At 39.9% G+C, this 15,885-nt stretch overlaps 1 protein-coding gene across 2 annotated transcripts; it reads right to left on the bottom strand.

Annotated features, from left to right (window-relative positions):
* Positions 1-985: 985 nt before the first annotated feature.
* kcne1.L (potassium channel, voltage gated subfamily E regulatory beta subunit 1 L homeolog) lies at positions 986-14,144 on the bottom strand. Of its 2 annotated transcripts, XM_041580907.1 has the most exons (2): positions 13,884-14,144; positions 986-1,938 (listed from the first exon to the last, which is right to left on the bottom strand). In XM_041580907.1, the coding sequence occupies exon 2, from the start codon at positions 1,892-1,894 to the stop codon at positions 1,538-1,540; it is 357 nt and encodes a 118-aa protein (XP_041436841.1). In that variant the 5' UTR covers positions 1,895-1,938; positions 13,884-14,144; the 3' UTR covers positions 986-1,537.
* Between the last annotated feature and the right edge of the window lie 1,741 nt (positions 14,145-15,885).

The raw sequence follows: 15,885 nt of genomic DNA, 5'->3' as shown, positions 1-15,885 counted from the left end.
TGGAATTCCCTTATCTCTTTCAGTACAATAATGGCCCCATTCACAAAGCCACGTTTATACAGCTTGGTCTTGTCTGAGAGGGGAAAGGAAGACCCTTTAAGGCCTGCACAGATCCCTGTCCTAAACCCAAATGAATGTTTGTGGGATAAATTGCACACCCAGAGCCAAACCTTGTCTCCAACTTCACTAATGCTCTTGTGGCTGGATGGAAGCACCGCCATCAATGTCGTGGAAACCTTTCCAGAAGAATAGAGGCTGTAATAGCAAAAAAGGAAGGATCAACTTCATATTAATCCTCTTGGCTTAAAAATGATAGTTTGGGCACATATGGTGTATGTACAGATTATAAATACATTTGACAATTAACATGGTAATTAATGGGCTGACACCTTTGGTTACAGTTTGCCAAAATCTGGAGGGTGGCAGGTTAAACACATTTTGAATATATATACTGTATATTCTTTCACAGTTTAATATTATTCGGATTTCCCCTAAAAATGAATATAGCTAAAAATGCTATATTTCATAAACTAAACGTATTGCACCAGGCTAAAGTTTCAGCTTGTCAATAGCAGCAATGATCCAGGACTTCAAACTTGTCACAGGGGGTCACCATCTTGGAAAGTGTCTGTGACACTCACATGCTCAGTGGGCTCTGATTGGCTGTTGAGAAGCTAAGCTTAGGGCTCGTCACTAATTATCCAGCAGAAAATGAGCTTCCCCTGTAATATAAGCTGATGCTACAGGGCTGATTATTAAATTCTAATGCTAATTGCACTGGTTTCTGTGCTGCCATGTTGTAATTATCTGTATTAATTACTAATCAGCCTTATATTGTGACATTTCTATTCTATGTGTACTGTATATTGTGAGTGGGTCCCTAAGCTCAGTAAGTGACAGCAGCACACAGCATGTGCAGTGAATCAGCAAAAAAGATGATGGGGAGCTACAGGGGCATCTTTGGAGACACAGATCTTTACTGCTAAAGGACTGTGGTTGCCTTGGGCTGGTGCAGAAGCACAAAACATATTGTACAACATTTCTAGCTACTTCTTTAGTTAAGCTTTAGTTCTCCTTAAAGGGACCCCCTTATTCTGGGAACCAAGAGTATACAATTCTAGCTGACCTACAAGCTTGGCCCCCAGCAGCTGATCTGTTTCCCATGTACAGCAGTCCCAGATTAACTCATCGTATGTATTTGTATGTTTAGTTTTGAAAGGGGGGCTGTCGAGGTCCCTCAGAGTTCCAGTAAGATATTATGTTCCTTTTTAAACCAAATATTTTCCTTTGGAGGCAGCTACATTTCTCTTTGATGTTAATGAGTGGGGGTTCTCAGTACAGCACAAACAGCCCCTTGCATAAACTCCTAATGAAGCATTTCACTCCTTCACATTCTACTGAAGACATATTAAGCATATTATAACTGTTTGAAATGATTTCCCATTGATACAGTCATGGCAAAGGGATATTTGATGAAGCTTTATCCTTCCATGTCCGACCCCTTTTCCAACCCATCTCTTGACCCCTTTCTTCTCATTCAGTTGCTGGGAGAAGAGGGGATATATTGGGTTGGCTGTTCTACTGCAAACTTGTTCTCTACTAAAAAACAAGTTGGCTTTGGCCTCTTCATCACTGACGCTTTCTTGGCTTTTTCACAGTCTTGAGCAATGTACGTATTATAAGGATCTCCTGAGTGTTCTCGTTTTTTTGAGCGGATGTAACTGAACATTATCCCAAAAGTAAAAAAGCCGAAGAATCCCAGCAGTAGAAGGATATACACCACTTCCATTTCATCAAAAGACTTTATTGCCGTGGAGTTCATTGACATTGGTGTATGAGTATTGGTATATGTCAGCAGCAAGGAACTGGCGGCAGTGGTGTTTAACCCTGGCATTGTCTTCTTCTCTATCTTGGACTCCTTCTATCACTGTAGGTTTCCTAAATATAAAAAAAACATATGATGTTTGTTTGAGGCAGAGTGGCTTGTGTTATAAACATAAACATATATATAAGTTCACTTACCAAGGCAGATCAACTAAACAGTAGTTTACATTCTCTAGAGCAGTGATCCCCAAACAGTGGCTCACGAAGAACATGTTACTCATCAACCCCTTGGATGTTGCTCTTAATGACCTCAAACCTGGTGCTTATTTTTGAATTCCAGGCTTGTAGGCAAGTTTTGGTTGCATGAAATACAGATGTACTGCCAAACAGAGCCTCCTGTAGCCTGACAGTCAACATAGGGGCTACCCAATAGCCATCCACAGCCCTTGTTTTGCACCACCAGGAACATTTTTCATGCTTCTGTTGCTCCCCAACTCTTTTTACATTTGAATGTGGCTCTCGGGTAAAACAGTTTGGGGATGCCTGCTCTAGAGTCATAGTGCCCATTAAATAGCGCAGACATTGGGTTATCGCCAACAGGCATGTATTCATACTAGTGCCCTTCTGGTTTAGTTGCATCACCTGATGTGCCAAAGTGTTAAGTACATGGGTTGCCTTTGGCTATAGGCACTTGCTATGGAATTTGGTGAAGAATGTTGTGCTGTGAGTAATAAACATGGTAAATTGCACAGATTCTTTGCACTCCTTTAGTAAATGGACCCTGTAAGATGAAAAAGATATGTGCAGAAAATTCAGGGATTATAGCCCCAAAGCTGCCTAAGGCAGCTTTTGGGATGTTTCCCCCCTGCTTGCGCCCCACACTTATCTTTACATTGCTGGAGGGGATTTGGGGGGCGCAATTGCTCTTTCTGCACTAGAAGAATTAAGTTTATGATTTACTATCTGTAAATTCAACTCTTAGGGCAGAGGCACATGCTGCTATTTTCGGAGATTAGTCACCCAGCGACAAATCGTTTTTTCTTCAGGCTACTAATCTCCCCAAACTGCCTTCCGACGGCTAGAATGTAAATCGCTGGTGGGATGGCACTTGGATCGATTCAGCTTTCCGAAGTCGTCTGAAGTCTCCTTGTGAGGCAACTTCTGGCGACTTCAGAAAATGAAGAGTTCCGAGTGTATCCCGCATTCTAGCCATCTGGAAGGCAGTTCGGCGAGATTAGTCACCGAAGAAGAAGCTTGGAGACTAATCTCCTGAAATAGCAGCATGTGTCTTTTCCCTTAAAGTTGCCAGGGGTGGCTTTTGCTGCCCCTTGTAACTTTTGGGGTGCTGCTGCCTAAGTCGAGGTTCTAACCTTGACTTATGGTAGAAGTGCTGCAGATTAAATTGTCTTATCGCCTGAAGTTGTTCACCCTCTAAGGCAGTGGTCCCCAACCAGTAGCTTGTGAGTAACATGTTGCTCACCAACCCCTTGGATGTTGCTCCCAGTGGCCTCAAAGCAGGTGCTTATTTTTGAATTTCTGGCTTGGAGACAAGTTTTGGTTTATAAAAAACAGGTGTACTGCCAAACTGAGGCTCCTGTAGTCTGCCAGTCCATATAGGGGCTACCAAGTGACCCATTCACAGGCCACCCCAGGAATGTTTTCCATGCTTATGTTGCTCCCCGACTTTTATTTAATTTGAAAATGACTTGCAGATCCCTGCTCCAAGCAGTGGTGTAACCTTGTTCCATCTAACTGTACCTGCATTACTCCCCACCATGGGTGGGAGGTTGGCAGATGTGGAGGGGGCCCTAAAGATTTTCTGTATGGGAACCAAGACAAGTCCCCTTACATACAGTAGCTGTCCCTGAATTTCCTGTGCAACAGGAAACAGCCGTGTGAACACATAACCCCATTTATAATTACTGCATGCCCAAGGCAAAGTATAGGTGACATTACTGAGACTAACAGATGCCTCGTTATTTTTTTCTGGAAAAAATAACAAATGACCTTTTCAGACATCTCCCAAGAATTGCTACATAATATAATAAAACAGGGACTGCATTCATTTTAGGTACCCCCACCTCCTCCAGATCCGAAAAGTGCCATTCACTTGTCTCACCAAGAGATATGAACCAAGGACTCAAGGACAATGTAGAAGGAAATTTATGTCAAATAATCACATCTGGCTGCTCTCCATCCACACCATGTGAGAACAATATTCTGTAAGCTCCGTGAACAACAGAATCTGCAGGGAGACTCCATGGTCGAGCTCAGATCTATTACGTAGACCTTTTACTGTACCTGTGCCTGAACAGTACAGGGTGATTTTGAAAGCGTAAAAGCTTAAAGTTTAAAAAACTTGTTGGTGGGAATTAAATGTAAAAACTATTTCTTGGAATTAGCTGGAGAATTCTGCTCACTCTTGCCAACTTCTGCAGGTGGGCTCAGCCAAAAGGCCAGTTAGGGTGACATTTGCTCTCCTGGAGACAATTGAAAGCCCAGCTTGAAGGTCATTTAGGGTGAGATGCGGGGTGGAAATATGTTGCTATATTAGATGTACTTGGGATGACACATACCAATATTTTTTTATACCCTATGTGTTAAAGATAAAATCACCGGCACATGGTTACAGTGTTAGTTGATATACCATGTTTTTCGCTCTACCCTCATCTTGCAAATCTTTGCACTATTCTGTGATGCTTTCCCTTTCGAAACTCTGGATGGCTAAAATATACACTAACACTGTTGTTATGAAAACAGCCTTGCTATACCCTGAGTGGTCACATGAATGTTTGTATAAAGGTACCGTTATATTTCAGAAAGAATTGCATCAATGATGTTTTCGGATGGACTAAATGCTTTTCTGTCAGCACAATGTGTGAACACCCTGATATACAGTACCTTCTTGTTTTTATGCTTAAGACTTTATTAAAAAAAATAAGTTCCATAAAAACAACCAAAACTCTGCACCCTTCACTGATACAAAAGACTGGACCTCCACTTGGCTTAGATATACGTATACATGAGCACAGACATTTTACCTACAGCATGATAGAATTAGGCTTTGTACTAATGTGGTCACACTCTGCCCTGGTCCAATAGCCCATCCATGGTGTAGTGTAATACCAGTAATTAATGTGGACTTTCATTTTCCTTTTGCCAAGAAATGGCAAACGCTTCCTCTTCTATGTGGTTGTAACTAATCTGGGTGTTTTAGAAGTATAGAATGAAATGAGATAACAGGACAAAATACAGTAACTGGACATTCTGTTCGTGTTCGTGTTACTCATACAATACTATCTGGATTCAATAATGGATATTGTTTTCCTGGTCTCATTCTGCCTAAATGTCTAAAATGAATAGTTCCTGCAGTACTGATGTCTTACAGGGTATAGGCTTATGGCACATAGGGCACATTCTTAGTTGACAGAGAAGCTCCAACATCCTGACGTGGAGTCTTTCTAACAGTGGAAATTGCTGAATTTTGCCCCCCCCCCAAAAAAAACACTCAAAGGGTTTCACGTAAAACTAGTGATAAAGGTTCAGTGGTTGGGTTCAGCCTGTTCTCTGCTGACAGAATATGCTTTTTTTGCTATGAGCTTTATTGATGCTTTGGAGGCACCTTACTTTTCATTCATAAAGATTTCTTAGGGCATAGAGTTTCTAATAAGTATTCATTAGAATGATCATCCATGTATGCTTCCAGGGGGACATTTCTGATGAAGTTTCATACCTCATACAGGGTGACCAGTGGCAGATATTATTTGGCCAAGTCTCAGCCGAGGATCCAAAATACCAAATTCCAATCCGACATGCAGGTAAGTCTTTTCAGTTGGCAATGATCATGATAAGTAAACAATCATCAGCTGAATGGTTTAATGGGATACCTGCCTGATCTAAATGTCTGACTACTGAACAATCAGATCCAGACCTTTTTTATATCTAATTTGGTAACAAGTATGTTTAGCCTCAATGGCCAGAGATCTGCAATTTGTCTGTCTGGTCAGATGAACACGAGAGCTTATCTACTCATCATAACCCAACGGCTGTAATAACCTCCTCCATAAAATTAATCTGATCCCTGTTATCTTGATCCCACTTTGAGTAAAGACAAGTTGAAAGAATGATGAGTCAGTGTTGCCAGCAAATACTGATACTGTACCCGTGAATCAACTAGGGAAGCACTGAATCCTAGATTCGGCTCAGGATTTTGCCGAGCCTTTTTTTTAGCAGGATTCGGGGAAGCTGGATTTCGTGAATCTGTAGAATCAACACTTTAGTGAACCACCAGAAGAAGACATGACGAAGAACTGGAAACTGGAAACACTATAGGCTTCAATGTGCAAGAGGAAAGTTCTCCTGATATAAAATAGGAAACAGCCTTTACTTGGATTAGATTCCTTTTGTCCTGTGAAAACCATAGAACTTGCAGTGCTAGTACTGCACGAAGAGCCTTGTGAACTACACGTGTGCATAATTAAGGTTTAATGTAAATCATCTCTATAAGGTAGGGCGTTGTATTAAATAATCTGTCCTACATGTGACCTGAGTTGTGACTTCACCTGCTGAGCTGGCTATGTATCTGATCTAGGTGTTTACCCAATCCATGGCATGGGCACAGCTCAGTAAAAAAAAACAACAATTGCTCAGTGCTTTCAGAGGTGGAAAAGATGCCAAGCCACGCAACCAGTGATGACACCTTGATTTCAAAATGGCGTAATTCTGTTTTATAACTAGAAATAAACACACCAGCAATGCTGGGTGCATGTCTAGCCCATATGCACCACTCATAATCCCAGATGGAAGGATTATTTGAGGGTGGTATTTAGCAGCAAGGGCCCTAGGGAGCTGTGCCATAGAGACAGAGGGACATACAGATAGAGGAGCTTGCTCAAGTTTACAAGGAACTGACTTGGGAATCAAACCAAGGTATTTTTTCAATTAGAGTCTAGTGTTACCATCTAGTAACTTAATCACTAACACACTTTTGTCTCATTCAGCTTTAATGACAGTATTGTGTTCTATTGTAGTATTGTAGTTCGGGGTCAGTTTGCAGCAAATAACTGGTTTTGCAGAGGTTTTGGTTTCTTTGCGTCTTTTGTTGGATTGTGCTTAACATCTATTTAATTTCTGTAATATAGACATTTCAGTGTGAGGGCAGAGTTTATTATGTGGAAGGAATGGTGCATGTTTGCATTGGAGACTGCAGTTATGCCTAGAGGAACATTCTACGTATACGATATGCTATAACGGTACCGCAGTGCTTTAATGGAGTGGTTCACCTTTAAGTTAACTTTTGGTATGTTATAGAATGGCTTATTCTAAGCAACTTTTCAATTGCTCTTCAGTTTTTTGTTTTTTTGTTTTTATTTCAGTTCCATCTCATTCCTGGCCATCCCCCGGTAGAAGATAAACTGTATAAAATGTTATGCTGGCCAGGAAAATAAAATCTCGGTAAGTATGAATTGATTTTCTCCTATCATAAGTATTGATTTGTGCAATGATACAGTCAAATGTTACAAGTTATGTAAGGGGAAACAATCAATAAAATCGCTTTGATTATTACAATGATTTAGTTTGTGAGTTAGTTCCCCCCCCCAATATGTAAGTTATCCATATAGATATAACAAAATATGAGATAAATAAAAAATATAGAACTATTTGAGGTGGGGTAGTGGTAGTTGCACTAGTAATTCACTGCTACTCCTGACTAGAGTGGGTGTAAGGAGCCTTTTATTTTTTTAAATGTATAACAATAACAAAGCAAAACAATATGATAAACCAAATAAGAATAAAATAAGCCGTAATTTGCCATATCTGTGAGTGGTTGGGATATTCACAAATACCTGTGTATTAATAGACTTTGGGAGGCAGCCAGTTTTGTCGTCTGATTGGATTAGCTGTGTTTAGAATCAGTGGGTTGGTGCCTCATAGGCTTTACCAGATCATACGGTTACACAGGTATTTTATCACTTATCTTTCTATTCAGACCCTCTCCTAGTCATATTCCAGTCTCTAATTCAACTCAATGCCTGGTTGCTATGGGAATTTCGGCTCTAGCAACCATATAATGCTGAAATGACAAACTGGACAGCTACTAAATAAAAGGCTAAATGACCACAAATAATAAAAAATGAAAACCAAGTGCAAGCAGGCCCGGATTTGTGGCGAGGCCACATAGGCCCGGGCTTAGGACGGCATGCCGCCCAGCCGCATTATGGGGACGTGTGCATCCCCATCCAATTACACCAGCTGCGCCGGTGCATTTTCGCCGGCGCGCTGGGAAGGGGACGTGTAGGCGGGCGATAGGACCGTGCGGCCGCCTGGTCGGACCGCGCGGCCTAGGGGTGGCCGGCAAACAAATCCGGCCGAGTGCAAGTTGTCTCAGAATATCAGAATATCATGAAGTATGCAGGAAACTGGAGAGTCTTCAAATGTGAATGTGAATAAAGTCATTTTTATTGACGCACTACATGTTTCGAACCCCTGGGTCCTTCCTCTGGTGCAACTTGCAGACCAATCAATACACTCACATATATACAAATCTATACAAACACCTTTGTAGGGTAAATGGTTCCTGCCTTTCACTCTCTTCTGCTGATGGCTGCTGCTGCATTGCATCCTGGTTACCTCTATATCCTCGGATTTTCCATATATTTATGGTATCAATTATTACAGGTAATGGAAAACTTAAAGGGATACTGTCATGGGAAAACATGTTTTTTTCAAAACGCTTCCATTAATAGTGCTGCTCCAGCAGAATTCTGCACTGAAATCCAATTCTCAAAAGAGCAAACAGAATTTTTTATATTCAATTTTGAAATCTGACATGGGGCTAGACATATAGTCAGTTTCCCAGCTGTCCCCAGTCATGTGACTTGTGCTCTGATAAACTTCAGTCACTCTTTACTGCTGTACTGCAAGTTGGAGTGATATCACCCCCTCCTTTCCCCCCCAGCAGCCAAACAAAAGAACAATGGGAAGGTAACCAGATAGCAGCTCCCTAACACAAGATAACAGCTGGTAGATCTACAGTAAGTACAGTCCCACTGAGACACATTCAGTTACATTAAGTAGGAGAAATAACAGCCTGCCAGAAATTAGTTCCATCCTAAATTGCAGGCACAAGTCGCATGACTGGGGCAGCTGGGAAACTGACTCTTTTTACATTTGACTATGGTTTATGGGTGGTTTATGCTTGGGGACCCTCACCATAGACTGTGCACTGTGTGGTTGATATTTCTGTGTTGAAACATCCGGATTTGTATTAATTATAAAAGATATTTCATGTTCCGAAATCCTAAATCCTTTTGAGTAAATTCTCTATGATTGAAGGGGTATTTTTTCATATCTCTCTTATTACCTGTCTCTACTGTGCCATAGTCACATCTTGCCTATTCCTTGAACTTTCCCTCTTCATCCCTCCTACTTTAATTCTTTACATTTATCTCCCAGTCATCATCGTTAATGGATAATAAAATGACACAAGTAATCATTAAGCCACTGATGTTGGAAGAGGTTCAGGTGCCCATCATTGACATATCTGTGGAATAGATAGGTGTTTATGCAATGAGTTGTTTTTCTTTATTGATGTGCTCATTTAGTCATTTGTTTACTGTCATGATTATCTTACAACACACTCTATGGACATACTATTCTTACTACTCCTTGTTGAACTTCCTCTGTTTACATTTTATATTACCCTTTTGTCCTGCGGCATCTTTGTATTATGCCCTTATCATTGTATAAACTTGTGTATATAGATTCTGGCATAGAAAGAAGTTTGTGAGTTTCTGTTCCACAACATACACTGGCCAATATTGACTTGCAACTTAGTGACTCCTGACGAAGCTGCCTTATTGTTTTTGTAATTGGCCAAAATGTGCCTCCCCCCACCGATATCTGATTAGGGATCATCAAGCCTCTCTGCTAGGACTACATCAAGCTGTGGATCAAGTTCTCAGATCTGCACAGGTTCAGGTAGAATCCATTTATTGGCTTGGGTCCAATCTATCAAAGCAGCCCAATCTGTCCAATCTGATCCATCTATTGGGCAATGATGAATTCATCTGGCAACCACGTCAAACAAGTGGATCTTCCAATGTTTGGCCAATGTCTTTGACATACTGGATTTCCCCACTGGCACTACTTATACTACAATGTTCATGTCCCAATATCAATTGGGAAAGTACATTTTGGTCCCATACACTGGTTTGGAGAGGCCAAACCTGCGACCATATCTGTGCATGTATGGGCACCTTTAAACTAACCAACTTTATCACATCTTATCTGATGTTATTCCTTAGTGTCCTAGTAAACCTATTCAAATGGAATAGTCTTCCTCATATTGACTAATCAAGGATTCAGAGAGTTGTTTGGAGGACACATTTCTTGTTTGTGGTCTGGACTGAGGATGAATGTACAAACCTTTAGCACTGGGGTACCAACAGAGTTGGGGAGCAACACAAGAATGAAACATGTTCCTGGTGGTGACAAATAAGTGCTGTGATTGGCTAGTTGGTAGCCCCTATGTGGACTGGCAGCTTACAGGATGCACTTTTCGACAGAACGCATGGTTTTTATGCAACCAAAACTTGCACCAAATCAGAAAATCAAAAATGATCACCTGCTTTGAGGCGCCTGGGAGCAACATCCAAGGGGTTGGTGAACAACAAGTTGCTCCCAAGCAACTGGTTGGGGATGGTGAAAAACCCAATCTAAAGTTGCCTCTAATCACCTTAGAATAGGAAATAATGCCTTCCTCAGCAGTATTTTGACTTTTATATCTGTTACATTTTCCACTGTGGCCAGTGAGCTGACGTTTGAGCATAATCAGATTCATTGGGAGAAAACCAAATCAATGCTCCGATGAGATATTTAAACCTGCCCAATTAATATCCAGCAGGCTCTCCCACTGTCCCATACTTGGGCCAATAAGTTGCCAATTCATTCTGGAGGGGCCAAGTTGGCAGTTTTTATCAGCTCATCTACCTCATGGTTTCCATGAGAAACTCATTTTAACTGGCTGAAGAACCTTGCAGAGAAACAACATAGCTTTCTTAAAATGGAAGCCTTTTCTGAATGGCCTACAACAAAACCAATGTATACAACATCATAGAGAAGGCCTCTATGTACTAAACTATTTCAGGACACAACAAACTTCTATTTCAGGTCACAACAAACTTCAGCTTGATACATCACCTGAGCCTTTATTTACTGTTTCACGTATCCTCTTAGATGGTGCAATGCTAATGTCCCCTCCTGGTTCTGTCCTAGAATTGTATATATGCCAAGAGCAGCCAGGCATCGTCATCAACATTCCATATGAGCTGACATGTATAGGACTGCCTGCACGTGCTTCCTGTTGAGGATCACACTGCCAGAGCAACGCTGTATGGGAATGTTAATTTGGAAACAGAATGGGGCTCACCATCCAAGCATGTTAGATAAACACACACCAGCTCTGGTTCCAGAACCTACAGACTGGCATCAATGTTCCTTCAGTTCTATTTTGGCCCCTGGCCCCTCAACTACATATTCTCCAAAAATTATATATGGATCAGCGCCTATAGCAACAGAGAAAAAAACAAAAAACAAAAATAGTGCAGTATAGTTAAATATTGTGGCAGCACCCGGTGCCAGGATCTATTTCTAGGTGTAGTTCCCCTTTAATCTTCCTGATGCCTCTGAGGAAGCCATTTGGCGAAATGCATCCTCAGAAGCATCAGGAAGATTAAAGGGGAACTACACCTAGAAATAGGTCCTGGCACCGGGTGCTGCCTCAATATTTAACTATACTGCACTATTTTTGTTTTTTTCTCTGTTGCCATAGACGCTGATCCATTTAAAATTTTTGGAGATTTTGACTGCAGCTGAGAGGCTGTGCGAGGATCGGCAAGGGAAAGTAAGTTTCCTCAACTACATATTGCTGTAAGGTTCTCTTCCCTCTGTATAGGTATGGGATCCATAAATACAAATAAGAATACAATTGTAATATTATATCACAACTGCCTCCATGTCTTCTCACACCTGACCCAATTCTACCCACTACTCACTTCTATTATTACACTACCAAATTCCCCCACTTATCTCAGCTCACACTTTTCACTCACGAGTAGACACTGCTAATGGCAATACCCTTTATACAGAAGAATTGGTTAATTAAATTTAAAGATTTTTTTGTTTGATGAGCTTGCCGTTGAGAAAATCTCTGCCCCTTCTGCCCACCATGCGATGCATCAAATAGGGCTAATCCAACTGTCTGGCCCCAAAGCCAATGATTGGGTCATAAGGTGGGTCTATGCAGACCCACTAGGATGGGACCAATAACTGACTGAATCTTAATAGATGAACAGTAGGCATGACTATAAGCCAGATATCAGTCAAGCAGACCATCAAGAAGGCCTCATATATGGGTCAATAAGTTAGCAACTCACTCTGGATAAGGAGGGTAAGTTGGCCTCGTTCATTAAACAGGTATATCATTTTATAAATTCTATTACTGTACTTTTATCAGGTCTATATTATATATATATATATATATCTTCAGTTGCTGTACATGTACGAGGTATATGGGATATTTATATGGAGTAAATTGTTAATATAGTTGTACTGTGCTATACATTGACATTTTCTGTACTGCACTATACAGGCCATCTATATAAATAATACCTATTCCTCTAATACATAAGCACACTTTACAGTACAAAAAATCCATACAGTACAGGTTATCCAGAAAGCTCTGAATTGCGGAAAACCCATCTCCCATAGACTCCATTATAATCAAATCATCACATTTTTTAAAAATGATTTTCTTTTTCTCTGTAATAATCAAACAGTAGCTTGTACTTGATCCCAACTAAGATATAATTAATCCTTATTGGAGGCAAAACCAGCCTATTGGGTTTATTTCCCGTTTACATGTTTTTTAAGTATATTTAAGGTATGGAGATCCAAATTATGGAAAGATTCGTTATCTGGAAGACCCTGGGTCCCGAGCATTCTGGATAACAGGTCCCATACCTGTATATTTATCTAAATATAGAACTCTATGGAAGATAGCTGTGCTGTATTTTGGATAACAGGTTCCTGGATAACAAATCCCATACCTGAACAGGGCACCTACAATATATAGACAACTTTTTTTTACTATATGGGGAATCTAAATAAATATATATAATATTGCTGTAATATAGAGACTACCTATATACAATGCTCTTATAAAAATAGCTTTTATTATTGTATTACTGTAATTATATTATATACAGGGTATATATATATATATATATATATATATATATATACTGTATATATATATATATATATATATATATATATATATATATATATATATATATATATATATGTGTGTGTGTGTGTGTGTGTGTGTCATAGCTAGCATACTCATATTATACAGGGCACTTATATAAATATATCATATTGCTGTACAGGGCATCTATATAGATAGTTTCTATTGCTGTACTGTAGTCTGGGCAGCAGAAGTTTGTCTTCATTTGCAATTTTATTCATTTTAATCCATTCTTTTTTTTGTGCTAAAAATATATATATTTTCTTTACTTTAGTCAAGCTGTACTAGTGATTTCTAAATTTTGTATTGCCCCTACTCCCAGAATATTAAAGAATAATATTATAATTACTTGTCTAGACTTCCATAATACCTGTTTTGTAAAATGTCGCATGCACATACAGTATAAATCTGCGTGTGTAGACTAAGATATATTTTTGGTAGTATGAGATATATCTTTAATCCTAATTTCTACATGGTTTTTGAGGCAGAAGCAGGACAGATTTGTGAATAAGAATCAGCTCTGAATATAAGGATTTTGGGTCAAATTGTTTTTAGTATTTTGTACCCCTCAAGATGATTCAATAAGGAACAACCATCAATTCTGTCCATACACTTTTGAAACTCTAAAACAAAAAAAAAAACTCTCAAATAAATTAAACTTGAAGCCATAAATGAAGAAAACTTCCAACAAGAAGAACCTGGTTTCATGACAAAATAAGTTAAACAGGTTAAAAAGACTTTGCAAACGTACCTGAAGAGAATGCAGAGAGATTCCAGGAACACTTTACAAAAGGCAGAATATCACATTTCACATGCAGACAGGTTGCTCCTTCTCTTTCTTCTCAATAAGTCTTGGTAAATGGAAACGTTCAGAGAGGTCTTTGCATCTTCTCCCCACACACACACACACTTGCACTGGGCTCTCCCTGTCTCAGCACTGACACACCAGTTTAAATTGCAGGTTCTCTGGGAGGGTACAGGACATGCAAATGATAGCACAAAGAGTGCAAGATTTCCTATCCACACCCAGCACTTCTTAAAGCCTAGGCAAGATTTAGAGGCAGCAGAGGGACTTGCCTAGGGGGACTGCTGTAAGATGCTCCACATTATTGTGTTCTTTCTGCCTTCCCATAAAAAGTAAAAAGTGTCAGGGTGGCCGTGATTTATACCACCTTCTGGAAAATGTTACGATAAAAAGTTACTCTCAGGGCTTTAATACAAATAAATGACCGTGAGTCAGGTTCATATGAAGAAGCAAACACTGTGGGTTTTGAGTGCAGAGATTAGTTCTGGTTTCATACAAGGCAGGGCTCATAGTCGTAGCACAAATAAACCAACTGGGCTGTGTTGATGCATCACAATGTTACAGTAGGGGATATCTCAGTTTAAACATGAAACTTGCGGGACATACACATGGATTTATTCGCATCATGGGCATCCAAGTGGTGATTGAACCAATTGTTTGGCCCCTGAGGTGGCAATAGCTTTGGCCTCACATATGGCACAATAGATCAAAGGGCTCATTTATGTCCAAAAAGTGCAATTTCCAGCAAAATCGCCATGTTTTTTCCCCACAACGCAGTCCTTTTCCCAGAGTCACTGTAGGTGCAAAGGTGCATTAAATTTGACTCAATTGCATTGTGGTTGGAACAATTGTGCCCAATTAGCCAAAATTAATTGTGCATGTGCTTCGGGTGAAATGTTTGGTGTTAGAGTGGCATATGCTGTCTATGCTTTTGGTGCTGTGACAAATGACACAGGGAGCTGTGGGAACCCTAGAACTACTGCCTGGTCAGGAGGTGACAAATACTTTAATAGAATATCATATGTATTCTTATTTAATAGTATTAATGTTTTGGCATTCAGATTTTTGTAGAGTAATTTTTATTCTTCACCCTACACTTTTATCACTGTCAATGACAATAAGTCAAATAGATTTGCAATAAGCAGGGGGACACATCAGGGCTGCCCACTGTCACCTTTACTATTTCATTTAGCAATAGACCCCCTTACCTTCTACATTACCCAAACTTTCTTGGGATTCAAGTGGGTCCAACATGCCTCCATGTAGTATAGAGGAGACCCCAGCTTTGTATGGATTCAAACTGGTGGCAGCTTTCAAATCAGGAGCTTTGCCATTTTTACACAATGATTGGCCAAAGGAATTTTCTATTAAAAAAAGCGATGCATAATATAAAATATCTAGGGATTAATATTCCAAAAATATGTACAAGCTACAGAAGATAATAGACACCCTGCAATAAGACACACAACAATGGAACCATAGAAATCTAACATTCCTTGGCAGAACCCACTTCAAAATTATCTTATTGCCAAAATTATTATTTCTTCCATGTCAGTGCACATGGGTAGTATTGCCCCGCCCACACCAGCAGGTAGGACCTGTAACATAGCCAATCTAAACTAACCATTTTCTATAAAACCATCTCTGCTTCTGGGTTCTGCAATTCCCCTGGTAAGGTGAGTTTGCCATTACATTATCTTCAATATTTCTGTGCAATGTCCTAAGGTTTTCATTGTTGTGCATTTTAGTTATAGGCTCAAGCCCTTTTGGAAAATATTGTTTTACCTTTGTGCTGACACAGGGTGTGCTCTCATTTATGACAGGTGTATCCAGGTCTTGTGGGGATTTACTGTATCTGCCAGTTCGGTTGCATTAGAAAAAAAGTTTTTTTAAAAGTGTCTGTCTGGAAACCATATGCTTTTTCTGCATTTGCATGCATTTTATCTGA

This window comes from Xenopus laevis, chromosome 2L, assembly GCF_017654675.1.
Source record: "Xenopus laevis strain J_2021 chromosome 2L, Xenopus_laevis_v10.1, whole genome shotgun sequence".
NCBI classification, from domain to species: Eukaryota; Metazoa; Chordata; class Amphibia; order Anura; family Pipidae; genus Xenopus; species Xenopus laevis.
Note: the sequence above shows the minus strand (reverse complement) of the source record. Positions and strands in the feature narration are given on the sequence as shown.

Bases quoted from the DNA above. Each gene is read 5' to 3' on its own strand.
- kcne1.L (XM_041580907.1), bottom strand. From the start codon at position 1,894: ATGCCAGGGTTAAACACCACTGCCGCCAGTTCCTTGCTGCTGACATAT.